This window comes from Pollicipes pollicipes, unplaced genomic scaffold (assembly GCF_011947565.3).
Source record: "Pollicipes pollicipes isolate AB1234 unplaced genomic scaffold, Ppol_2.1 Scaffold_4740;HRSCAF=5597_pilon_pilon_pilon, whole genome shotgun sequence".
Taxonomy (NCBI): Eukaryota; Metazoa; Arthropoda; class Thecostraca; order Pollicipedomorpha; family Pollicipedidae; genus Pollicipes; species Pollicipes pollicipes.
Genome location: NW_023596545.1, coordinates 41,053,565 through 41,080,180, shown reverse-complemented (window position 1 = coordinate 41,080,180; position 26,616 = coordinate 41,053,565). Strand labels below are relative to the sequence as shown.

The 26,616-nt window shown below is 52.8% G+C and overlaps 1 protein-coding gene across 3 annotated transcripts in view; it reads right to left on the bottom strand.

Moving 5' to 3' along the window:
* LOC119098633 (protein O-glucosyltransferase 2) overlaps nt 1-26,616 on the bottom strand; it is a 53,998-nt gene that overhangs the window by 19,333 nt on the left and 8,049 nt on the right. For all 3 annotated transcript variants that reach the window (XR_005094275.1, XM_037221603.1, XM_037221604.1), the window contains exons 4-8: nt 25,881-26,092; nt 25,206-25,453; nt 20,055-20,292; nt 5,823-6,001; nt 4,047-4,167 (exon numbers count right to left, since the gene is read on the bottom strand). Coding sequence is in view for 2 of the 3 variants with exons in the window: in XM_037221603.1 (XP_037077498.1) it covers nt 4,047-4,167; nt 5,823-6,001; nt 20,055-20,292; nt 25,206-25,453; nt 25,881-26,092 (998 nt within the window). In the remaining variant the exon portion in view is untranslated. The remainder of the gene's footprint in view (nt 1-4,046; nt 4,168-5,822; nt 6,002-20,054; nt 20,293-25,205; nt 25,454-25,880; nt 26,093-26,616) is intronic.

Here is a 26,616-nt window from a genome sequence, read left to right as displayed (position 1 = left end):
AAAATTCAACATAAGACTTGCCGTAATTGGGCTAATTATTGCTCTAACGGCATAAAACTCCAACCAATCGCGATATCTCGTTACGAACTACTGGTGCTTTATGCCAGGCTCTATCTGTATTAGTTTGGAAATGTCAGGGGGTCGCATCAACCCCTTCCCCCTTCTCAGTCGGTGGTATGAAACACAGTGAATCAAGGGGAGGGTTATTTCATGTCAAAATATTCGTGTCGTGATTGCAAGCCTGTTTTTCAAACGCCACACTTCGGCATGTCTCAACCTCGTGGGTGAAGCGGCCCCCGTGTAGAGAATGTCCAATAAAATGACAAAAAATCAAATGAATTTTCGCAAAGATTACTGTCCCCCCCCCATACCGTCTCCACACCCCCTCCCTATGGCAACGTCCGACGCAGGGTCAGCGTGCCAAACAGCATCCACGAGTCGTGGGCGTTGTTTACGCGATCCCTCACCCACCCACGCGCTGTCACGCCTCTGTAAACAGGCCTGCGTGACGCGGCCCGGCCGCCACCTCCAGCAGGATCCTGCCGGGCCGCCGGCACCGGAGCCAGAGCCTCATCACCGCGACACCGCCGCGTTCAGAGTCAGAGGTAGCTCCAACGTCACGTGCATTATCTTTGTCTTACATCTATTCGTTTTAAAGTGAAGTTGAAGGCGATGCTTCAGCCGAGCGTTGAGCGGTATTTGAAAATGGTTTCCGATGCGCACTGTTGAGGGCCACAAAGTTACACCTTCATTTGTTATCAGCGTGCCAGTAAAACGGCCACGTCATGGGACCTCCCATTCATTTGGCTGAGCCAATTACACCTAGCCAATCAAAAATTTCTGTACTTAGAAAATGTCCGTGGTGGAGGGTGGAAAGCACATTTCAAACTAGAAATGTTTAATCGACGAAGGACTATAATAATACTATGAGGATTCCAAGCGCCTACCGCACTTGTCGCATCTCGAAAAGTAGCGTGCACTTCCATGGCACTCAAGTCATCAGATTAATAAAGTAGTTGTTCGCCTGCGCGCGCCACGCCGACCGCTGTTGATGACAGCCAGCCACATCCTGTCAGAATATCTCCCGACAAAGTCTCATACTAACGTCAAATCTGAACAAAAATGCACCCTAAAAATGATACTGGTACATATGGTTGACCCCATACACTTCCATACCCAGTCCCACCTGACGTCCATCGTCGCCCACTGGCGGAGGTGTTTATTAACTCCCGCCAGGCGTCGATGGCGGCGGCACCTTTTAGCTTTATTGGGGGCATATTCCGGATCACGCAGCGGACCACGGTGAAATTAGGGCCACAAGTTTGAAAGTATTTTCCAACAGATCTGGCCTAGGCTTCTTTCGTGTCAGACCGCTGAGATCAAAATATTTCTGACATATCTGGCTTAAGTTTCTATCGCGTCAGACCACTGAGATGAGACCGCGTTCTTAGAAGCCTGTGCGACGCACGTATCGAGAGCATCAGTCGCGCCGGAAATGTTGGGCACCGCACGCACGGTGCTGTCTTCTCTCATGTTGCTGACGGCGTGGCAAGTCATATTTCGAGCGCTAGTAGTGACCTTGTCCCTGCAAAGATCAACTTAACGTCAAGGTTACATTAGGTCAAATACTCAAGTTAACACAAAATTTACCCCGAACAGCTACTTCACGAACCGAAATGGCCGCTAACTGTGATTTAACAAGCGGCTGGGTGGCCGGTTGACTTCGCTCCGGTAGGAGAGGCGAGGGGGTGAATTCGACCCTAAGATCTCAACAATAAGAAAGCTAAATGTACCAAATTCCTGGGGTCGATTAGACCGTACGTGAACTCACTTCCGTAAAAATTTGAAGTACCTAGGTCATGACCTTCGGGTCAAATACAGTACTTTACAATACAATACTTCGGGTCAAACGAGGCCCAACTCCAGATTTGTGTCCGAAACGACCCCAGACTTACTTATGCAGCCACCATGAACCCAGATATTTGTTCTAATTTAAAGAGCACTGGTGTTCATTTTGTAAGTGACTTTGTTTGACCTTAAGAGGGTTATGATGATCCAAAATCCGACGAGATTGTTATGTCAATGACCTGCTCTTACCTGGAAAAGTCAGTGTAACATGTCTGCTGCGCCTTCGTTGTCAATAAATTTGAAATGAACACCAGAAACAGTCCCATACAGCAAGCTCTAGGTTAAAAAAGCAAGTTGATTTAGACCTCAGTTTCGACGTTCGCACCTCACCTTTGGTGATTGGAATTTCTCATGATTAGGAATGCAGTTGCTGCATTACCTAGAAAATTATCTCAGAGACATACGGCTTCGTTTGATGGCTTCGTACGTTTTCGTCTGAAAATAGCTTTGCTGAAAGCTACGACCTGGCTTAAACCTTCAAAAGGTCAGCGACCGTACAAAAAGATCCGCTAGTCAATTGCCTACAGTTATGCAATGTTCGGCGGGGTACACCGCGCCGCTCGGAAACTATGCCGTAAAAAACTTCGGGATTAAACTGACCGCCACTCCAGCGCGTGTTAAATGTCATTCAAGATTCTTGGTTGGATTGGATTCTTGATTGTTGCGCTTTAAATCGGCCGTTGTGATGTTCGCTCATCTTTTACAGTAGGGCTTCTTTTGCTTCCGGTGCACCTAAATATAAAACCAACCAAATGTCATCTATATTCAAGGTCATCCAAGATCAAGGTGGGCGCGTATGCTTGAACCTGAGCCGACTTTACTGAGGTAGACATGGAAGCAACAGAGACGAGTGTTTTGCCCTCATTTGACACAACCTCATGGGCAAACAAGATTGGGCCAAAAGTTTTAAACTTGTTTATTTTAAAATGAACGAATATTTTGGTTCTAAAAGACAGCTGTTTACACGGAAGGGTCATAAGCAAGACGATTGCAAGCTTTCAAACTTACTTTACGCCTAACCGCTACTGACCAAAAACCCTGAAATCAAAATACCTTTACGCGCCTTATTAGGTATACTCGCTTTACAAGATGTACATCCCAGTGTCAAAATTTCGGAACATTATTACAACGAAAAGCTAAAGGTCTGGGTAAAGCTGAAAATACATACGTACGTCAACCATTATCAGTACGCTCGATTCGTATAAGTACGTGAACAATGTCAAACCAAAAGGGCGCAGTGAAAGCTGTATAGTATACAAGAGATGAGCCTACGGTCTTCAATCCTTGCGTTGGTACATCGATCCCCCAATACAATGAACATCTCCCTTCTAAAAGTCCAAGCGCAAACGTCGTAATCCCCCCCCCCCCTCGATTTGTGGTTAAATCTACGCTTAAATACGGCTCAAACGGTACCGCATAACACAACATAAAAAACACGACATCGCGCCAACGAGAAGTCGAACACGCCCGTTAAACTAACGACCATTTTGAAACCGAATTGGCCAGCCGCCCGCCGGGAAGGAGTGTGTCAAGGGCACGCCGAAGAGTGGTTCTCGTGACATGTCGGTCACCCCGCCACCCAGCAGCCAACCCTCACCTGACCTTCACGTGCCGCCACGGTCAGGCGCCGCGGCAGCCGGTCTCACGTCTGTTCGGGCGGCAGGCGGGGTGGCTGCCACACCGCCGTGCGGGAATCAGCCGTCGGTTTCGCAGATGGCCGAGATCAATTTAGCCGGCGCCGCTGGATTCCCTCCCAGGAATTACCCCAATCGTAACGGGGGAAATGTCATCCATTTTCACGGCTCACGAGGATCGATGAGGCGGAAGGGAAGTGGCCCTTTTCGGGCTGCTGAGCTACAGGAAGACCAACGGTGACGGGTAATCTACGACGACGGCTGATAAGAAGCACCATACGTTCGTGCTCGACTTACCAAAAGACGAATCATCGGTTGGCGATGAAGACGCCCATCCCATCTCTACCACCCGTTGCAGACCCGGCCTTCGCCCTGCCGACTAAAAGCGTTGCCACACTGGCGGAAACAGGGAAAGCCGCGATGCGCTCGACGACGCTGACTCCCCGGCGCCGGGCCGGTCTCATCCCTCCCGCCTCGGTGGCCGTCGCCGCGTCGTGCTCTCACCTTGAACAGCACGGCGTGGTAGCAGTACACGTCGAGCGGCATCAGGCTGTCCTGGGCGAACCGGCGGCCCGCCTGCGCCATCGCCCGCGCCTCGGCATCGTGCGCCTGCGCCCACTCCAGCCTGCGACGTCAGTTCAGTTCAGGTCAGGTCATGTCAGATCAGGTCAGGTTAGGTCAGAACAAATCGGGTCGGATCAGGCCGGGTGACGTCGGGTCATGTCACGGTAGCACGGCTCGGCGCGTTTCCCGACACACCGCTCGAGCTGAGAGTCGCCCGCGCACGGGCGCCGCCTCCCCGGCCGCCGAGGAGCCGGTCGGCCAGTCGGGGCTTCAGCTTCCCGCTGCGGCTGCTCCGTCACGCGCCGGACAGGTCCCGGTGATCAGTTTCAATCCCGCGGCTCCCGGAGCCGAAATAGCCGGCCGCCGCACTCGACCCTCCAGCCGAGGATGAAATCTGACATGCTGACTGATGGCGGCGCGGCGCCGACGGCCGACGCCGCCGACGGGATTTTAAATTGAGAATTACTGCTCCTGGCCGGATGAGAGGGCTTGCGGTCCCGGACCCGGGTGCCGATGTCGGACTCGGAGAAGTCCCAGCGTCCCGGGGTTTTCCGGGAGCGCGTTCCGTAGGCTGCCGCGTCCCGGCCGTACACTTCCTCCAGCTGCACCCGGGCCGAGGGTCAAACTTGGTTAGCTCTAGGGCGCCCGTGTCAGACTCTAAAGGCAAGGGGCGCCAGGGCAGTGCTGCGGGGTACCCGTGTCCCAGGCCCTTTTGAGATGGAAGGCTCTGGGTCCCAGTGACATATACTGCGGCCTCTGGCATGATCGTCCCAGGCTCGGGCTTCAGAGCGGTGGATTTGGTCGTCGCCGCGTGTCTAATTCCCCGCAGAATAGCCACATCGGTTTCTCGGCACCATCACCATCCCCTCCCCTCCACCATCGCCATAAATGAGCAATGGTGCAGGGGAGGGAGGAAGGTAACTGATTGCCTTGAGTAGGAGGTGCTCGCCTTACTTGGGAATCTTGCTTTTGACCGCTGAAGTGTTGCAGTTGTCATTAATATGTCCGATTACCTGGGTCCGTGGTGGAACTCAATCACCTTATGAACGCTGCCATCGGGGAGGATGAGCAATGTAGCTGAACCAGACGGCGAGGGACCAAGACCATCAGTTTGGCCACCCTGGTTCAGCAGGCATTACATCACGACAGAGAGCACGCATCAGTATACATACACCGTGGACTCGAAATGGCAGAGCCGGCGAGATCATTCTGCAAAATTGAGCACTACACCTACAGCGTCCCATGGGAAAAGACAAGGTAACAATCACATCCCATCTCCTCAGAGAATCCACCGTCACCGCGCGGACCTCATCAAAACTTGGACGGAGGCCAAGTGAGGCACAGAATTGGCCAGGGCGGCGGCTTGCCGACTGCTCTGCCGGCGCTGGCTGAGACGACTTTCCCGCCTCTAACGAGAGGCCGTTCCGAGAATGGACCGCCAGCCGGCCAGCCGCCGCTGCTACGGCAAATATTAAAAACGTCCGGCGAACGAGAGGCCGGCCCTGACTGGTGATGGGTCCGCTGACGGGACTCCTTCCGTTCAGTGGCGTTCGGTCAGGACTGGCGGCTATTTCAGGTCCGTCTGGCCGCTCGACGGACAGCGCCGCCGCTCTCCGCAGTCGCCGGCCCGCGGCCGTCGCACGCACAAAAACCAGCCGCGGCCCCGATTCGAACTCGGGATCCGGGTAAACGGTACACCACTCGCGGCGAACTCACTTTTCGACGAGATCGCTGAGGTCGTGGGCCACCTCCAGGTAGTGCCGGCCCGGCTCCAGGTCATCGTAGAAGTGTTCGTAGTAGTCGGACTTCTGCTTCACCACCAGTGAGTCACCAGCCAGCAGGAACGGGAAGCGGTAGGCCGCCACTGTGCCGTCCACGTTCAGCTGATATTTGTACTGCGGGCGGCAGACGAGGCGTCACAATCAAGGCTTCGGCCGACCGGCGGCTCCGCGTTTTTAAGCAGTTCTCGCGTACCATATCAAGCAAACGGCTTAACGGCAAAATGCTCTGACGCCGATAAGAACAGTGGTCCCTAGCGAGGCTGCATGAAATGGGCAACGGAACTGGCCTCGCCCAGCCCAATAGAATTTAAAAACCGCTGGTTTGGCCACTGCCACACCCACCATCCATGGTCCGAAAAAAACAGGTGGATAATTACCCTGGTTGTGTGTCAAACTACCCCTGCTTACTTCGACACCAACATCACCCACGAAACCAGTCACAATGAGCCAGCTTTCCTCTCCGTCTTCATGTCGCAGCTGGGGGCGCAGCTCAAACCGTGCGGAATTGATACGTCGCATGTAGGCATTAAGCCACTCCCCGTTTGCTCCACCTTCACCAGCGCTCCGCTCCTGCTGATGACGGTGTAATCTCGGACAAGTTTAGAAGACTTTGAAAATTTCAATATGTGTCCAAGCTCCAGAAAGCGTCATAAAACTCCCGGGCAATATGGTGCTGGAAATAGAGTTTCGAAGCCATTATAAATTGGCAGCGGAGAGCCGTTTCCGTTGGAGAGATTAGCGTTCACTGTCCTGTTCCCTGGTGGCGCTGCGTGGAAGTAATCAGTCCCCTCGCACAGCCGCCTGCCAAATACGACCGTTTTCCGCCGCGCTGTCAGGCAGACAGCGCCCAGACTGACATGAGGACCAGACTGTAGCCGGCGTCAGACACCCGGCAGACAGACAAAAGCGCGAGACAAACCAGACCATTTGTAGCCACCCACAGACACACCCGCAGCGGGACGCTCCCCGCAGCGTACCCACCCAAGAAGTCAGCAAACACGCACGAACACCCCGACTTCTCACTGCCGCAGCCACCCTTGAGCCAGCAAGACAAACACGACAATGCTGGGACCGGTGTCCAGCACGCCGCCAGCGCCTTGTCCACGCTCGGTCGTTATTTGTGCCGCAGGCGGCAAACGCGACGCTGCAATCAGCGCTCCCACCGGCTCCGTGTTTTTATTGGATATAATCGACGCCGGTCGGCGGCTTCAGCCGCAGTCGGGCACGCGCCCGGAAGGCGATTATCGCGGCAAATCTGCTTCCGCGTAGATTTGGTGGCGACGCTTGGCGTTCGCATACACCCGGTGTTTATTTAAGACGGGGGCGGCGGCGTCTCCGGCCCTACAGCTCGTGACACGTCCAGAAACCAGCGACGCTCCTAACGAAACGTGACGGCCCAGCTGGGCGTTGTGGCGGAGGATCGCAGCACACGGAGAGAGTGAGGACCGCACTTGGTGCGGCAAACGTGCCGAAACGAATCACTGTGGCAAACGTGCCAGAATGAACGCCCTTCAATCACACGAAAATACAGTTAAACGCTTCATTTGCTGATTTCAGTAATTTACCATTTCAAGTTGCTTTGGCAGCTATCACACCTACTATGCTGAATTCTCTACTTATATAGGACCAAAGGCATGGTGAGTGGGGTCAAACTGAAATCTAGGGGGGGGGGGGTAACCTGACCAGAATTTCGAATGCGAAATGTAAAAAACGTGGATTTTAGCACAACACTGCAGGAGACAAAATATCACTTTGAGAATGGACGGAGCATGTCCCTGCAAGCACCCCAATGGTTACACCCACAGCCGGCAGAATGAGACAAAGTTGGGTAACCTGGTCGTCCGTCAAGCACGGGCCGCGCCAGCTTATCTCCAACATTTCCTCCCCATCCCATTACACAAACAAGGCAGCACCCCTGTCGAGATAACGCTGTCTCGGACTGGTTCAGATGAGTTAGAACTTCTGGATATCCCCAATTTCTAGGAGTCAAGTGATGGATATGCTTGGGAAATGTGGTGCCGAAAATAGCGTTTCAGTTCATTATAAGCCGGTGGCGTAATATCCGTTCAGCCGGCTGGACTATCCATGCTGTCTTTCTTCGCGGCTAACACCGTTGAAATCACCACAAGTATTCAGTCAGCCAGGCGACCGATACCAACGCCAGGCTGCGAACACCAGTCAGCTGACAATCGCGGTCACCGGCCCTGCAGCCACCCTCCGATAGCCTCAAAGGGCCGACAACAAGGCCCCGGCCGCCGAGGACGCTCCAGAGCCCGCCGACAAACACAGCCGTCGCCGGCTCACGAGAGTCGAGCTCATCGCGCCCGCCCGTGGGCCGATCGGCTCTTGTTACCGGCGCCGGCGGGCCTGGCGAAGGAGGCCGGCCGCCCGAGCTCGGCCCGCGGGCCGCCAGGCCCGGCGGAGGAGGCCGGCCGCCCGGGCTCGGCCCGCGGGCCGCCAGGCCCGGCGGAGGAGGCCGGCCGCCCGGGCTCGGCCCGCGGGCCGCCAGGCCCGGCGGAGGAGGCCGGCCGCCCGAGCTCGGCCCGCGGGCCGCCGGGCCCGGCGAGGTGAGATGTGCCGGGGCGGGACGGCAGCGACACGCCAGCCGCTCGCAGTCGCCGCCGCCTTCGGCGCGGAGATACCCGCTATCTCGGAGACGCATCGGCGGAAATCCCGGGCTGAAATTGAGCATGTGCTCCAGAGCGTCTGGGAAAACAGGACGAGCTGAGCGTCCCTGCGCCCGGTAAGAGCAAGCTAAGCCATGCGCTCGCCGATGCTCAGGCCGTTGGTGGACGAAGTGCGTGGTTCATCCTTACTAATTGAACATACGCCGGGACACATCAAAGCCTAGCCTGATGGGCCTGAACCTCGCTTAACGGTCTCACGCCACTCCTGTCGCGGCCTTACTCTCACGCAACGGAACAGTGATTCAGCTCCGCCCGATAGCGCATCGTTGCATGTTCGGTCTGCCTTGTTATCAAAGATAACGAGCATCAGTATTGCGGAAGACTTGCAGCTCTTTGAAGAAGAACGGGGCAATCAAATGGCCAGATGTTCAGTGATGACGCTCTGGGCTTGGGATGAACGATCTCACCGCACCATGGACAGCTATCATGACGCTAATTTGCATCGCTTCAACACAATCCAAATATCGCAGACACACTGATTAGCGAACCACGCTCAGTACGAGCCTCAGTTCGCCTGCCGCTGGCGCCGATTGCACAGCGACCGTTTCGTGATGAAAACAATGAGAGGACCGCCTACTGGAACTGCCCACGAGGACATTTCATTGGCCAATCCGTGCTCGACACAAGCAGCTCCAAGCTATTCGGAACACGGTTTGCCACTCTGCCAGCGCTTGCCGTCAGTTTCTGACCGGGAAATTCGAGACCTTTTACAATAAATCGCCAAACACTATCGCCAAACACGCAACACAAATTAGACGGGAAGCCAGCGGGCTGCCACGCGGTCGGCCCCCTTGCTCCCCCCCCCCCCCATCCCCAACCGTTTCACAGAACACTCAGGCACGACGCAAAGAGGGAACGGGTCTCTTCGACGGGCTCATTCAACCAAACTGGAGGGGTTTTCCTACGCCACTGATGTTGCCCATTCCGTGCTCGTTAAATGTGCATGCATGCAAGATGTGTATGTTGATGAAAATGATACATGGCAAGCAAGCATTTACGTTATTGATAAAGCTCCACATTTAAAGCTGTGCTCATGGTCGCGAGTCACGAATCATCACGACTCGTGACTCATGGCCATGTGCAAAGCTTGAAACGTTTAGTTCAGTCAATGAAACCAATGTTTCCTTGGCAGCGTCGTTTAGCCACTATCTCCTGGTGTATTGAAGGGCGACCATTATCAGAACAAGAGCTTCCAAATTTGTCGCAGCATTTTAGGCTGAAACAAATTCGGAAGGTTCAAATGCTGACCGCAAAAAAAAACAGGGTGATTAACACCATACTACAACTACAGTACATACAACTGGAGTGTCTCCTGTAAAAAATAAGTCACAAAATGAAGGGTCTTCATTCGTAACGTTCATTTTCCGAGTCCCGCCCCCGTCCGCCGTCGGTGGCCACCGCAATGGTCCCCTGTCCCCCCCCCCCTGTTCCTATACCCATGGCATCAGCCCTTTATGCCCCCCCCCCCCCCCCCGTTCGCCACAATGTTATCGGAGGAAAAGGTTTTTACCAAGAGAAATTGTCGCAATTCTGGCAGCTGTAACTCTGATGGTTGGATAGCTGCAATTATAAGCGATTCCACTGCATTGAAATGTACTTGGGGCATTGCAAGACCCCAATGTGGCTGGTTAGTGCACTATTCACAATGGACATCCCTGCTATTTTGTAATTGTAATGATGTGCGCATGGTTTAGGCTGCCGGGTACCCATTTGTAACCGTAAGGCAACCATCTTCAGCTAACAGTAAAGCTTGATTAGTTGCAGTGGTGGCATCAGGACATGCGGACTGACATGCCTGTGATGTGTGACTTTGAACTGTTTCTTTATCGCAAATATGTTGATCATCCACATGATGGTGTCAGCAGCTGACAGGCCCTCACTTCTAAGCTGTACGCGATGATCTTCAGCTAACAGTAAAACCTTATTGGCTGTAATGTTGGTACGCGGTCATGCTGTTTGATTTGCCTGCTGTGTGCCATACATTTTGTATAAAAGCAGAAATGTGTTAGTTATCCCGTGTGACAGTTTTGGCTGCAAGGCGCTCCTTTTAAGCTGTGAACAATGCCCTTTAACTAGCAGTTGTGATTTGTTACAGTGCTGGTGTCAGGGCATGCTGATTATTCTGTTTTACTTGGTGTGACTCTGATGTGGTGTGAGAGCAGAAATATGTGGGCTTTTCTGTGTGATAGTTTCAGCTGTTAGACGGCCACTTATGAGCTGTAGGCGGATGATCTAAAACTAGCAGTCCAGCTTTCTTAGTTGCATAGTTGGTGGTATCACATCATGCTGATTGTTTGACTTGCTTGCGGTGTATGGCTTAAATAAATGTCAAAGCAAAAATAAGTGGCTCTCATCTGTGACTTACATGACTGAATCGCTTAGAACCAGGATTCAGCGTCCTGTGCTCATGAAAAGACCAGTGACAACCAGCATTCTAGGCACTGTTTAAGAAAAATAACAATAATGAAAACTAGGAGTCAGGAACCAGGCCTTGGAGCATGGCCTGCCAAAGAACTTGAGGGAACCCCGATCCAAGATTTGTATATTTCAAAGGAACCAGGGAGAATCAGGATCCAGGGTTTTGATTTGTTCAAAGAGCCCGTGAAAGCCAAGATCCAGGATCCTGGTATGTCAAAAGAGCCGGTAGGAACCAGAACCCATGGTTTTATTTCCCTAAAACAGCAGTGGGAACCGGGATCCCGGGTTTCTGGAAGCCAAGCACATGCTTGAATACCACTAGTGTAGTAAAAAAGCTGTCTGTTTAGGAACTCAGAGGTACCGGATTCGATTCCCCGCGGTGCTTGCCCGTCCTGGCGCACCACCATGGGAAGCAGCCGACGCCATATTGCCTCAGTAGCTGGGTGCGTCGTAAAGCATCGATGGCCCACCAAGTTTAATCATTGTTATAAACCAAACAGTCCCTTCGATCAATGAGGGAAATACACCCATCCCCTGTGATCGCGGTTCCGCGCAATGTATCAACGGACCGTGTATAAGGTTGTCTCGCTACCTAAGCCAAACGGTCAAGAAGTTGGAAGCACGTGACACTTTGTTCACGCGCAGGGTGAATCGAACCGGAAGACGTGACCGCGTTCGGCGTCGTGTCCCGTACACCTGTGGAGACGGCGCCGGCCTTCAATTTCTGCACCAGAGTGGCACAGAAGTGGCCTCCAGTACGCCGCGCCGCCTTCAGTGTCCTCCAGTTCGCGCCGCCGCCTTCAGTGTCCTCCAGCTCGTGCCGCCGCCTTTAGTGTCCTCCAGCTGGCGCCGCTGCTTTCAGTGTCCTCCAGCTCGCAGCCGACCGGAATCGGGGGAGCGGGGCGGGGCGATACCCGGCCGGCTCACTGGAGCGGAGGCAAGCGTCCTAAGCGGACAAACAAACCATATATTTGCCTCGCCAGGCGTGGCTTGGTCGTACATGTAGAAGTGTAAACGATTGCAAGACTTATACTCGAGCTTTCAATAAGACCTTGCAGTTATAGGTCTTTGGCAGCACCCTTGCCAACGCGTCCATCACATGCCTTACTCAAGAAGATCTTCAGGAATTGGCCACTGAAAAAGCACGTCGAGGAGAGTGACGAGACGCGCGGTTACACGGCTTTCCGCGCAGAAACGCCGCTGTTCGCAGCGGACCGTCATCCAAACAAAATATTTGATATTCCGGGACACGGGGGTCAGCCATAACTGACCACTCCAGCGATACGCAGCCGACGGCAGCCAAGTTGTGTGTTTTGGTTCTCAATGGAGCAGTTACGACTTTAGTTCGCCGACTTCACGTTATCCCCCGGTCACCAGCCACGTCAACACCATTAGCTGATGAACAGCCGTCCGCTAAGACCTCTCACGACAGCTACACAACAGCGCATGCTGATGAACAGTGCACTAATACGAAGGTCATGCTTTGGAACATCAAACCGCACGACGAATCGCGGTAGCTCAAGCGTCACGCGTTCAGAAGCCATCACTGAATTAGTTTTCTCGCCAAAACATGCGGACAAATTTTAACACGGAAATGGGAACCGTCTGCGAGTGAAGAACTCTGGTAAAGCCGAGGTAAGAACCCGGCTAGGCGCAACACCGCGTTGGCTGCGTTACGACGCATCGCAAGTGGGCACCAACCGGTGGACGATCAGAAACAGCTAGGACACCGTGAAATGCCGCGTGCGAATTTGTTATCGGACATGGCAAATGGAGTTTTAAGGCATAGCTCAAAATGGACCGCCAATAAGACGAAGATTGCCACGGAACAGCCGGATTACCTATCACTCGTTTCCCAGAAAAAGGTCGGGTTCTAGATGTTGGAGGGTGTATCGAACAAGTTGTTGTACCACCAGATTTACATCTTTAAGAAAATCCCCTTACTGTGAAGTGCATAGACCAAATTACCATAAAGCCGAAACATTTTCTGGTACTCCTTCAATTGATTCATTTTCCCATTGAACCTTCAGTTCCCATAGAGGGTTTCTTACCAATCTCGGCCCCACCGACGAAATGCAGGACAGAAAATCACAGATGGTTGCGCAGAATCGGCCTTGAACGTAACATGGAAAACGCAACTCCCTGATCATAAGATAGGCTACTTTTTCTTAAACAATTCATTGTGTGGGTACACACATTCAGCTATCACACTCCAGTACCCTGTCACTAGCCGCTGACACAAAATCAGCACAGTTGTCGTCACGACGCTGACGTCAGCGCGTCCTTGGCCACGGTTCCTGATAAACTGCAGCGCTCCAGCATTTCGACACCTGAATATTCCCTGCTAAAGGTGAACTCGCGGCGCATCTCGGGCTCTTGCATGACGACTTGCGTACCAGTTTTGGCAGGTTTTTATCGCATTCTACTGTTTTACAGAGTGACGAAAACGCCGACAACAGTGCCACTTTCAAGCCGACGCCTCCTGGCTATTCAGCTGCCTCATTCAGCTTAGAGTGGCGATCAGCTATTCCATTCTCTCGGGAGAACGGTGGTTTTTGCCAGCAGGAATCCGTTCAATTTGGCAGCTGAAAAAGAGCGATTTGGCAACCGGAGGGTTTCATGCATAATTTTGCACTATATATTCTTAGCCCGGCAAACTGCGTCACATTAAATTACAAGCGGCGTCCTTACGATACGAATTTACTGGACTCAACATAGCTCTGTTCACCCAGTTATCAGTTCAATGTATTCAACGGAGGCAAGCCATGTGCGTGTCTCAACATCTCCGACAGAACTGCTAAATGTTTTCATCAAAAAGGTAGCTTACGAGATATATACCGCAACGGTTGAAGGCTTCTGCTTTTTACTGCTGCTGTGATTTGGAACGCACGCATTTAATTAAAAATAAGTTCGGAAAGCCTGTATCTGATTAAAAAACAAGGTCCAATTTCATTGCTATTGAAGCTCGCCCTCAAAGCATAACTTAAAATGAGGCATACGCGTGTACCGCGTATTTCAAATAATACACGCAAGTTATAAAACAATTCCCGTCGGGAATCGAAGTCAGCGGAAGAAGCGGCTGTGCTGTCGCTTCTGTTCGCATGTCACGCGAGGCAGTGGCAGGCATACAACATCACTTGTTAGCTTTAATTCGGCGAGATGCACGAAATAAAAACAAAGGAATCTGTTTGGATTTGTAGTTTCATTTTTTAAAGATTTGGTCCACAGCTTCTGAATGGACACATTTCTGGGACCATCGTCTTTTATCAAAGGGAGTGTTCCACATTTGTATGGGATTCTGAACTGAAGTAGCCATCTTGAGAATCATTGGACGCAGTTCACAGCCCTGTCCTTTCAAGACCTAAGCCCCCTCGTTTGTGAGCTACACGCCCGCAAAGATGTGCAAAATATTTCGGAGACTATTTCAAGGTCATACAGGCATCCATGACGTCCCAATAACGTCATTCAAATTCTGCTATTCAATTAGTCATTCGGCGATCAATGACAATAAGAATATAATTGTCGAGTCGTATATATTTAGCGTTCGTGAGTATGACTTGCAGACATATCGGCCGTCAATCGGCTCTCAGCCAGCGGCAATGTACGATGACGTAATCAAACAATGACGTATCGCGGAGCAATTTATTTAACGGAAAAGTCGTGATCTCTATGGTAGTTTTTCTGCTTAAAAGTACACTTATAGTTACAAGTGAGCTTATTTGATGATATCTGATGTTTACTTTAGCATCTTCAAATGTGGAGCATTCCCCTGAAGTGGTGCTTGTTGCGTACGCTCCGACACCACCATTCGATCGGGAGCTCCGGGTCAACGGTATAACTTTACACGGTGGAAGCCGGCATTCCCAAGGGCTGCGCAAAGCCTGCAATATCTTCAAAAACGTGCAAAGCCTGCGCCTGCACTCCGATTTCACTACTGGTGGCGAAAGGCGTTCGAGCCGAATTACGCGCTCGTTAACTGGCTCTGGTCAGCATCAACTGTGACCGGTAGCGGCCGGTGCGGTAAAGATCAGGTGACGTCAGAGGATCCTACCCTAAGGAAAGGGCATGCAGTCCCAGGCGTTTGCAGCACGTTAAGCCCTCATCGCATCGGATGGTGGTTTCAGAGTTCGCGCAACAAGCACCACTTAGCGTGGGCGCTGATCCCATAAATGTATCCAGTCAAAAGGTTAGGACTAAACGTAGCAAATCAAATGCCGTTACCGATTCCTTCGTTTTTTCGTATCTCCACGAATCAAAGCCAAAAGGCGATGTATACTACCACCCTCTCGCGTGACTTGCAATCAGCACCGACATCACGGCAGCCTCTTCCGCTCACTTCGATTCCCGACAGGCTTCACTGCCAAACCGTCAAATGAAATAGCCGGCCATCAATCCCTCCAGCCCTCTGACCCGTCTGCTGCCGAGGGCATGCGCCCGGGTCAGGACCGTCCCGCACAACAGCTTTGTGCAGCGCTACAATTCAAGGTTTTAGAGTTAACCCCGAGAAATAAGACGCACTGGAGCGCGAGGGGACGTCATTGCTGTGGTGGTTGTACCTACCCAAGCCTGACGCCAGAAAGTTTCCACACACCTCACACGTGTGTTAATCAATATTATGCCTGTAAGCCTTTAAATGGCGGTTTCACCATCCACCAGGCATCTCGACCTCCGTCTCCAGAAAACCTCAGTTGTAAATTCTCCCCTTGATAGTGGCCATGACCCCCGACTATCTTGAACGCACTGAAACGCCAATGTGCGAACACTGATCATCCCTGGGCGTCACGATCGTCCCCAGATTCGCTCGGATCGTTCGAGGCACCAGCACATCACCGGCTTTACCGTAAACGCAGTTCTGGGCAGAAACAAAAACACTGTCTGAAGCTTGCCAGACCCCTCTTACGTTCACAATACGTCTGGGTTTCGGTGATGGTCTGGACGATTCGTTTTACCGTGAAAATAAGACACAAATGTAGATCTGCATTTGGCGCACCTTAATCTCACGCCAGGTTGTCATTTACCATCCGAGATCAGTAGAACGAGATGTGTGTAAGACATATCCGGTGACAACGCCTTTCCAAAGACCTCATGGCGTTGATTTCAGGAATAATCGTTGCACGCGCAGTGTCGCAGCAATCATGGGGCCTGCGGAGTCCCATGAACATTTTTCCACACATACCATCTTTGGACGTGGGTCTCGTAACGCATTTGAGTCGCCAAACCTTAACGCGCCGAATGTAAAAGCAATGCCGAAAATAATTATAACGCAAACGCACAAAGGCACGGCACAAACGTACAAACATATCACCGGCCCAAATAATCGGCCAATGTTCCTAAAACCTCAAAATAATATGACTCAACCCCGATGACAAACGTTAACTGGCTTCCAGTTAGATCACTTCCAGACTTCGCAACACTCTTCAACACATTTTCTTCTCGCGCCTGCGCGCTCCTGTCTCAGCTGGCGGTTTTTCAGCCAGCTACTCGCGCCGCGCGGCCGCTGCCGTGCCCCTGCGCGCTACGCTGCGCCGCAATGCACCGGCCTGCTCCCAATCGTTGTCACGACCGCGTCCAGAGTACAGCTTTCCAGCGAAAAGGCGGCTATGCATACAGACTACCTCAAGTGAGTGGTACTTGGAAGGTGGCCTTTCTGAAAACACATGGCGTACTCCATCTTCCACGAGCACGCTATAAACAAATGTGACATGACGCGCGCCGAGCCGCGTTGTAAGTATTGAATTATTTCCCTGCTTCTTGTGTACGCTCAACTCAATTCGTTAAGGCCCCCTCCCCCCCCCCAAGCCCTCCGGGCAGACGCTAGAAACCACGTGCTGTTTCTTTCTGGCGACAGGAGCACACATGTGCTGGACAGATGAGTAAGCCACGTCACATAGCATTCTAACCCGCAGCACAAGTGATTTATTCAAACTGATACTCCGAGTAGCGCAGCGTATTTTGAGCGCACTCCGATCCGGGCTGAAAATGTTGCAGACCTATTAAGAAATTAATTTCATGCATCGGTCCTATACGCGGTCATATTACCTTAACCCTGAATTCGAACCTAATGGGCTTATCACAGATATATGAGTTACAATTATTACGGGTGCCTGGAGCGCGGTGGTTGAGTCCCGCGTCTGGTAATCGGAGGTGCGGGTTTCGATTCCCCGCGGCACCTGCCCGTCCTGTCGGGTTGGATGGCATATGGCGCCATACAGCCGCAGCTGCTGCATGTGTCGGCCAGCGCCATTCACAACGCCATCTATTCAGATTGTAAGGGAACTAACAAGGTGTTTGATTTGCGGAATACATCACTGTCATAATAGGAATGCGTGCTAGCTCGTGCTACCATCATTTGTCTGGCTTGGTGGGTGATGAACACTGCACGAAAAACAGCCGCAAAGTATTCAAGCAAAGGTCGAACATACGAGGTGTCGATATTGATCACTTCATCTTGAGATGGACGGAATATGTCCGTAACGCGGCATTCATATAAGGCCTTGGAATCGCTTTTCACAACTGCATTCACATGTGCTTGCCGAGACCATTCACTAGACATTGCTATCCAAGAAGTCTAATACGCGCTAAGGGGTCAATTTACCCCCTCCCCCCAAATATGTATCAAACATTTTCAGACGGTGTGGCGTAACCACGTCGAACTTTGCAAAATGTAAGTAATGGAATAACAGATCTTGTGGTAAACGAAAAATGTTGTATCTTGTAACATCGCTGACCTATGGCAGTTCAAAGTAAGGCCGTGGCGAAGGCCATTTCTGTGAATCGTTTAATCTAATGCCACAACGGAGTGCTAAAATAATACCTTTCTGGAATAGCTTCTTAGGCAATAAACCAATAAAAGTTAGGAGCAAAACAGATCCCGCTGACCTAGGATCTGGTATCAAGGCCATACCGAGGCCAAAACTAACCTGCTTTTTTACTCGAGCCTTCCTTTATGAAGTGGTTTCTGGTGCTCATTTCAAATGTATTCATGACAGTGAAAACAGGCATGTTCCATGAACTTATAGGTCAAAGTACCTCACTGACCTGAAAAATCCGTGCCAAGATTCCGTTTTCAGGAACATTCCGCCCAACGTAATCCCTGACGCCTATCTCAGTGTCAAAATACGAGAAATCTCCCTGTTTCTGGCCGCCTGAACACCAATGACCTTGAGTTTGAAACGGGTCTGTGTTCAGGGCGGTTACACGAGGGGGTCCGGGGGCACTTTGGAAATCAATTTGGAGTTTGACCTTGTTCAACCTCAAGAGACCCTAAGGTCATGACCCAGGAGCCCGAAGTTAAAACGAAGGGAGTTCACATGCAGGCAAACTCACCCCGTGAGCTTTGGCCTAGCTATCTTGGTTCTTGAGATCTCAGGAGTCAAATCGACCCCCACACGAGCGACGGGTATTCAACCGGCCACCCGGGCGCGTGTTAAAACTGGCAGCGGTTGGTGAGCTGGTCCCACTGATTACGGCCAGGAGCATCAATGGTGTCTTGATAGTGACAAAATGCGTGGTCTGACAGTTATCAGCATAAAGCGTTATCATATCTGCAGCTACCCATCCACGGACCTAATCAGTCCGGTCCCGCAGCTGGCTACGCTCCCCTACTCGGTCGACTGGACATGCTTGGTAACCGCGTGTGAGAGAGACCTTGCGCATATTTCAAACGATGTTTCAACAGCGCCACCACTGGTCATGGCTATGAAGGCAACCAGACTAAGGGAGCCTGCGGGTCCACCAAGTTATTTCAAAACGCAACTGCTAGTCATTTCATGCGGTATCTTTACCCCCCCCCCCCCCCCCCCGGTTTCGATCCTGGAGAAATGAGAATATCTACTTTGCATGGTCAGAACGAAGTCACATGTTAAGCATATTCTGTATTACCGCTGCATGATGAACGAGGTCAAAACTATTCTTGAAATCATGCAAACTGCAAACAGCATTGATCATGCTTTTTCATCCCAAGGAGTAGTGCCGTAATCTGATCAAGCAGGCCGATGTTGAAGCTCCTTTTCCATTCCCGTACTGGCCTCATCTGTTTGCGGCTGTGTCTCCGCCAGAACGTAGGGACAATGAACTGTTGGAAAACTTTCCCAAACGTTGATATGAGTCTCGGAGGCTGCAGGCCTTCCGGCGAATTCAAGGTTTGCTTTCTTTGGAACTGTTGTGATGGTTTCCATCTTTGAAAAGGATGTGACCTTGTCCTCTTTAAGCAATCGCGGGAAGATATGTCCGTGGTAGTGCCAGCCCTACACAAAACCCCTTCAGTAGCCGTATTGGAAGGTTACCAGAGGGTACAACCATGTTTCGTCGGAGGTTGGATAGTTCATAGGCTACTTATCATGAATGTGAACCAAATGGAATATCTTCAGCAGGCAAAAATACATTCACTTTTCCATACGAAGCGGTCCACAGATTTCCAGCAGCTCGACTCAGTTCCTGCTACGACTACCTAAGTAGAGGGAAATAGGCCAACTTTGAGCTTTTAGATTTGATTGATTCCTGAGCCCATTCCATGCCCACTAGGAAATAAGTGCAATGCTGTTGAGGCGTTCTCAGCTCGAGGGTGTCATTGCTGTCCTGAGTTTGACACGACGGCTAAAGCTCTCAAAATGACTAGACTCAGTGCTAGGACGTGCTTTTTTGCCCGCTGCAGTTGGCTTACAAATTGTCATTCGAGCAACACAAACAACGTATCAAATAAGTATGCAGCTCCCGAGATATCCGAAACGAGGAATGACCACAAACAGCCAGATACCAAGTCTCCCACTTTTTCGTCCTCAGATTTCGTTGATCCAGGGACTGGTCACCGCGGAGCCTTGCTATCTCATCGGTGATAAAGTACACCTATCACGCCAGCGAGACCCACCAGCGACATGCCGCTCTGGTCAGACGCCACAGGTCCAAAAATCCTGTCGCTTGCCTCGTGACGCCGTGAGGCTGCATCACGTTCACGGTGACTTCACCTCGCGAGTCATCCCACCCCGTGGCCGGCAGACAGGCTCGACAGCGCCATCCCTCCCCGCGACACGGCGGCGCCCGTCAGCCAGCAGCTGAGGCCTCACCTGGAAGAACTCGAAGAACGAGACGCGCGGCTGGGTGGGGCCGTACTCCTTCTCCTCGGCCTTGAAGAAGAAGAAGTGGGTGAGCGCGGCGTCGATGAGGTCTGGCCGCTGTCGCGCGAGCTCGACCAGCCGCAGTCGCTCGCGCCGCGAGTCGCGACCCCGCCAGAAGCTGGCGTTCCGCTTCTGGTGCCAGGGCACCGGCTCGCGGCTTTGCACAGACAGCATGTCCAGCGTGACCCTGAAACGCGGCGGCTGATGTCATGCTCCGGCGGCAGGCCCGGCTCCCGGGTCACACGCCAGTCACGCTACGGTCACTGGCTTTCCTAAATTCACCCAGGAGGTTGTCCAGGGTGTAAATATAACTTCATGCTACCAGAGCTCTGGCTCTCAGACGGCCCCCGCAGGCAATTCGTTGGCGCTAATCCGTTGCCCTTTGACCCCAAACCCACACATCTGACCTGCCGGGCCCATTTGTTAAGCCTGGGACGCTTAGACGCTAGATTGACTGCCGCCCTCCCCGACGCTGATTGGACGATTTTGAGCAAGGGGAGGGACAACAGGCAGTGAACCCCAAAGACAAATATTAACATCCCTATTCCCTACCTCCCAAGTGGCCTCATCCGCCTCTCTTATTTTAATCTTGCTTCATCCCGCATCTTCGTGACAACCCGCCCGTGAGAAGGGGAACCCCGACTGGCTACCCAGGGCGCATCGCGGGTTAAAGCTTAGCGGTTGCCCCCCCCCCCCCCCCCATGCGCATACAAGTCTGCCCCACCGTTTATCATTTTCCTTCATTCTATAGCCCTGACGCGACCATTTCTGGTCGAAAGGGCTCCAATCCAAAAAACAAAAACTGATCCAAGTGGCCCAACACTGAAACACTCGCGGTCATACCCAGGAAGCGGCGCAGCCAGGCGGGAAGGGAGTCGTAGAGTTCAGCACCCCCTTCCCCCTCTCCACCCCGGTTCGAGCACAGTTTTTACCATAGCGTTACTGATGATAACTCCGTAATCTGGTGATCACGATAACCATTTAAGATTTAAATCTCTTAGACTACCAAGGACATATCGAGCCCAGCAGTCGCAACTCAGTGACAAGGTCAGCGGAGAACCGAGTGAACGCGTAATGGCGCAGTGGAGACAATTGCTTACGCCACCAGGGCCAGCCAACATCGACAGCTGATCGACATGTCAAGCACTGTATCTATTAGCGTGCGTGGGGACTATCGGTCTGTTCACAATGTGTGGGTACTGTTGAGGGGCTGGGAATCGCTAGAAAAACAATGTTGCAAATCATGGTAACCCCTGCCTTCTGCCGCAAATCCTGGCCGCGCCTCTGTACCCCGCTCACACTCCGGTCACAGTCGAGCTGCACGTACACCACATTCCGACCGCACTCCGCCAATGCTCCGACCACACTTAAGTTATTCTCCGGCCACATTCCGGTCGTGCCTTATTCCCGTCGCACTTCGTTCGCATCACGGTGACACTCAGACCATACTCTGAGCGTCTTAACGCCACGCTCCGGTAGCGCAGAGCCTGGCTATAGCGTGCAGCTACTGCATTTCCCTGCGCTGCGTCTGGCGCGTTGTCAAGGTATTAGCCTTCTGGGCGTTGTGGTAGAATGCGTGGGATCAATGCAAGCTGAGGGCAATCGCCTTTTCAAAATCAGCTCACCGCACAAGGTGTTAGGCCCCGTCTCTGATATTGTCTTTTTCAATGGCATTATATGTGGTTTCTTCACCGAAGTTTTACGCTTTTTGACTGAGCCATATAGCTCCCTGGCTCCTTCCCATTGCTTCTGGAGTCTCCACGACGTGTTTTCACAGACTTAAACCAGTGAGAATGCACGTATCATCATTAACAGACCTCAAGTCGCTGGTCGGTAATAGTCATTTCCAGCAAGCCGCATGATTGTATCTTTTTTACTCTCTAAACGTATCACTCTGGCACTCAACTCGCCGGAAAGAGTGTCTCAAGGTACCTTGAGGTACCAAGGCACCTTTTCAAGGTACGCCTCAGCCGCCGTTAACAGCTTCGGGGGGGGGGGGGGGCGCCGCGCTGGCTGTGGCGACATTCGATTCGACGCCGGAGGGTAAGAGCCCTCAGACGGGACTCCCCGGCTGGCTGCACCTGACGTCGGCGCCACTCAGCTCCAATGACGTCACCGGCAAGGAAAGAAGCCACGGGGCGCCTACGCGCCGCGGCGGCGGCGGACGTGCGTCGTCGCCGGTCTGCCAACCGGCTGCCGCCCGCGGCGCCGCCAATAGGCCTCATTGGGCTCGCACCGGGCTGGCGACAGTGGCCGCCACGGTCCGGTCACGGACGCCGGGTGGGCGGCGGTCAGAGGTCCTGGGAGGGTCACGGGCGCGGGGCGGGCGGCGGTCAGAGGTCGCGGGGGGTCACGGACGTCGGCCGGGCGGCGGTCAGAGGTCGCGGGGGGGTCACGGACGTCGACCGGGCGGCGGTCAGAGGGCGCGAGGGGGTCACGGACGTCGGCCGGGCGGAGGGCGGAGGTTGCGGGAAGATCGCGGGCTCAGCCGCCGGCGGCTCGGGCGGGAGAGCGCCGTGTGCTCTGTCAGTCCCGGAGTAGACCCGTGCTACCTCTGAACTGGGGCAACTTTTAACGAGAGGGAAATATCACGCTTGAAATATAACCGCCACAGTTTGATGGAGGATTTTCACTCCTGCGGAGCCGCTGTTTATAACCCTCGTTTAAAAAAGTCAAACTTTTCCGCCCACTCAGCACGCTACACCGAACTGAGGCTGGGGGCTCCTGCTCGCACGCTGCCGATCGAAGAGCGATGGGTGGCCAAGGAGAGGCCACGTGGTGCCGCTCGCATTCCGACCACCGGGCGAGAAGGGCCCCAGCTCAGAGGCCCCAATCGAAGGCGAATAACAGGGCGGTGACAAACGGGGTTCCTTGCGGGGATGTGTACTGATCCAGCAGCAACATGATCTAATTAGGTCACTCTGAAACTTGGGCTGCTAAACAGGACACTACAATGAACTGTAATTAAGCGAACAGCTGGCAGGCGACCTACGAATACGATGAGAGCATTTAATCTAGTACCTCAAACAAACTTAATGAATTACCGTGTGCGCTATCTCGTACGCCCAGGGATCCACCAAAGCTCGAAATCTTGCTTAAATGTGCAACGAGGTAATTGACACTGGAAATACGTCCACTGATGTGTCAATGCAAACATTTATGAAAACAAGCGAAGACTTTGTTATCATGAAACACACAGTACCCAGAAACTGAACGACGAAGCGAAGACCAATATTATGTAAAGGTGATTCTGAAGCTGCAGTAATGCGCCTATGTCGTTTCTCATCGCGCCACTTTCCTACCCTTGGTATCCTGTGTAAGGTAAGCCAAGCCTCTACCCTACACCAGACGGCTGAGCAGCTTCCGTGACATGTTCCTTCAGAACATCTTCCGTGCGTTTTCAAGACGGCATGTCCGGCATTTTTGGGCGGCATGTCCGCATGATCAGCGGGTCGTAAAACACGACACAGCCGTCTCTCATTCCATCTCTATCTGCTGCCAACTGTGATGTTATAGGAAGGAATTTACATCCAGTTTGGACTTTTATCCAATATTGCCCGTAAACCATGCTGGGAGCGGAACCAGTTTGGAAAGTTGCGGATTTTGTGGTGCTTTTGGCGTGAAAGTGGTGCAGTCTCCCGAAATATAAACGGAAAAAACAAAAATTGCTCTCAGCGGAGGCGAAGCGGAATGAAATGATGACGTCACATAGTGAAAAAACAGCACGGTGTACTCAAACATTTGCCAAAACTGAAAGGGGTGCTGTGAATTTATACACAATACATTTGCATGACCTAGCTCAAAATTCTTACTCTCAGTTTGCCCCACACTCAACTCTCGCCTTCACCTCCCTAGACTATCCTACGCCACCTAAAAGTTGTCCTCCCTAGTTCCACACACAATGAAAACCCCCGCACACAGCGCGCAACAAAAACAAAAAAGGTCTGCTCGTGATACACAGAGAACGGGAAACATCGCTTACAGAGGGCCAAATCGTTGGTACGCGCAAGACATGACGTTTGTCATGCAGACGCACTGTGATTTTAAATTACTCAACGTATGTCACGGGGGAAAAGATGGCCACGCCCCAATTTGTTACCGATTTGGCAATTGCACAATGCACCTTAATGCTAACAAAAGAATCATGTTTGTCAACATTTTGGACAAATTTATAATGATAAGATGGGTGTGCAACTGCGGCGCACACCGCCATTTGCTAGGACTACAAGGGAAAATGTTGCATAAAACGCGGCTCATGTTTCTCTATCACAAAAATACGAGCTGAACACTGAACAAAGGCAGTGAACGTAGCACGAAAAAAACTCACGTCATTTGAGGTGTTTTTACTGAAAATCCCATCCAATCACACTGCCTGCGTGAGATATATGGCACATCTCTAGTAATCAATTGGTCAGATCTATTGATTTGATGATGACATAACTCACCGTGCGATTCAAAACAATTTCCCCTTTTTGCTGAATCAGGCCCTAAAACCATTCCTAGACCATCATTACAGGCCTAAACATGTGTAACAAAACCAGCAGAAATGGTAACTGGCGTCAGCCGCGCCGCCGAGAGCTGCTCTCCCCGCCGCTCCTAGCTGCAGACGGCGCTTCGGCGCCGATGAGCGCCCACGAACTCCTGCGGCTGGGCTGCTGGTGTTACCGCGCAGACCTGAGCTCCGTTTCTCGGAAACAGCATCTGAGTACAGAGCTGCCTCGACCCCCCCCCCCCCCCCCTCGATCAACAATACCGAGACACATCACCGCGGTTCCTCTTGATAGAGTCGACGGGGCTAACCGGTGGTGCGGTACCTAGCTTCCTCAAATGTCACGTGCTACCGTTTTCCGCTAGTGTGTACTCCCGTTACTTGGGATCCTTCAGAGTGTTATGTGCTACCGTTTTCCGCTGGTGTGCGTTCTCGTTATTTGGGAACGCCACGGAAGCCACCCACGGCCACCGGGAAAAACTTCGGCAAACCTTCAAAGAAACATGATCTCTGATCGGTGTCTACCCTTTTCTTCCACGCGATGCTGGTGCCGTGTGGTGCGGCAATGGTACGTTCAACCCCCACCCCCTCGCTCCGCCCCGTCCCCTCACCTTCCCATGCACTCGACGGAAGCCTCGGTCAGCTCGTAAGTTGGCATCACAATGTCGTCCGTCTCGGTCGAGCCGCACCAGCTGAACATGGGCAGCGAAGGCGGCTCCGCACTCTTCACCAGGGGCCAGTCGCCCAGGTTCACCAGCAGCTCCATGTCCGGCAGGCGCGCCTTCCGCGCCAGCGACAGCAAAATCGCGTCCATGAAGATGTTGAAGCCCACGTACTTGCCGTAGCAGCGCCGGTACACCTGCGAGGGCGGGTGGTGGTTGTTAGGGCACGCGGTGGAGGGCAGCAGGGAAAGGTGGAGCGGCCGTTTCTGAGCGTCGAGGCTGTTTCTGAGCGCACAGGCCGGTGGCGATGGATAGGTGTCTTTGCCACGGCGTAAGGTAATACCTAACGAGTTACCCGGGGTGCGGCCCTTCAGACCCTCGCAAAAGCTTACACACTACTTCTGCAGCGATCTGCAAATTCGCAACACGGGGGAAGCTTAACCACTCACAACGTTAATGTATGCTCGCAGCGCATCTCATTTGCATGGTAATGCCGGGGACGGCGTTCAATGGTTAAGGGCCGTCAAAACAGCTCCGAGAATCACGATACGCGCTCAAACAAATGCCTCCGTCGAACGGCAACAAACAGCCCCACTCGTCGCCCAAACTCGACTGTCTTCACACCTGATTATCCTTGACGACGTAATTGCAGAAGCTCTGGCTGCCGGCATGTGAGAACCTCTGCGTGGCGGCCGAGAGCACGCCGTCGAAGTCAACCGTCAGGTACTTCTCCAGGTCGCGGTCGATTTGGCGATAGCTGGCCGGACAGGCGGCCGCCGTCAGCCAGTCGTCCAGCGACTCCAGCGGACAGTCACACTCCTCGGCGTACACGGGACCTGGCGGCCAAACGCGCGTCACAGGCCGTCACACATGGCACGTTGCCATGCGGCCCCAGCGGCACACAGGTCACACACCGTGACGTGCGCGGCACACACACCCAGCGGCACATTCCGTCGCATGCCCCGGCGAAGGCATGCGTCACATTGTGACGCGCACGCTACGGCTGTGGCGGGTGCCCTGACGGTAGTGTGCCACGCACCATGACATGCGTCACATATCGTTACGTTGACCCCGACAGGCCATGGCGGCCCTGCAAGTCACATACTGGCACACCAGTCACATCACATCACAGCGACCTGGCGGTGGCACGTCACACATCATCACAAGCGCCACATAGCGTCGCAGCGGCATTGGCGACAACGCAAGCCACACGCCGCCGCGCAGGTTCCAGGTGGCGTCATTCGTTGTGTGCTGTGACGCGTTGTATGCTGTTTCACGTTACATGCCGTCCCACACAACATGAACGACCAAAGCGACCCTGGCGACGACTCATGGCGATGACACATGCCATCACATATAC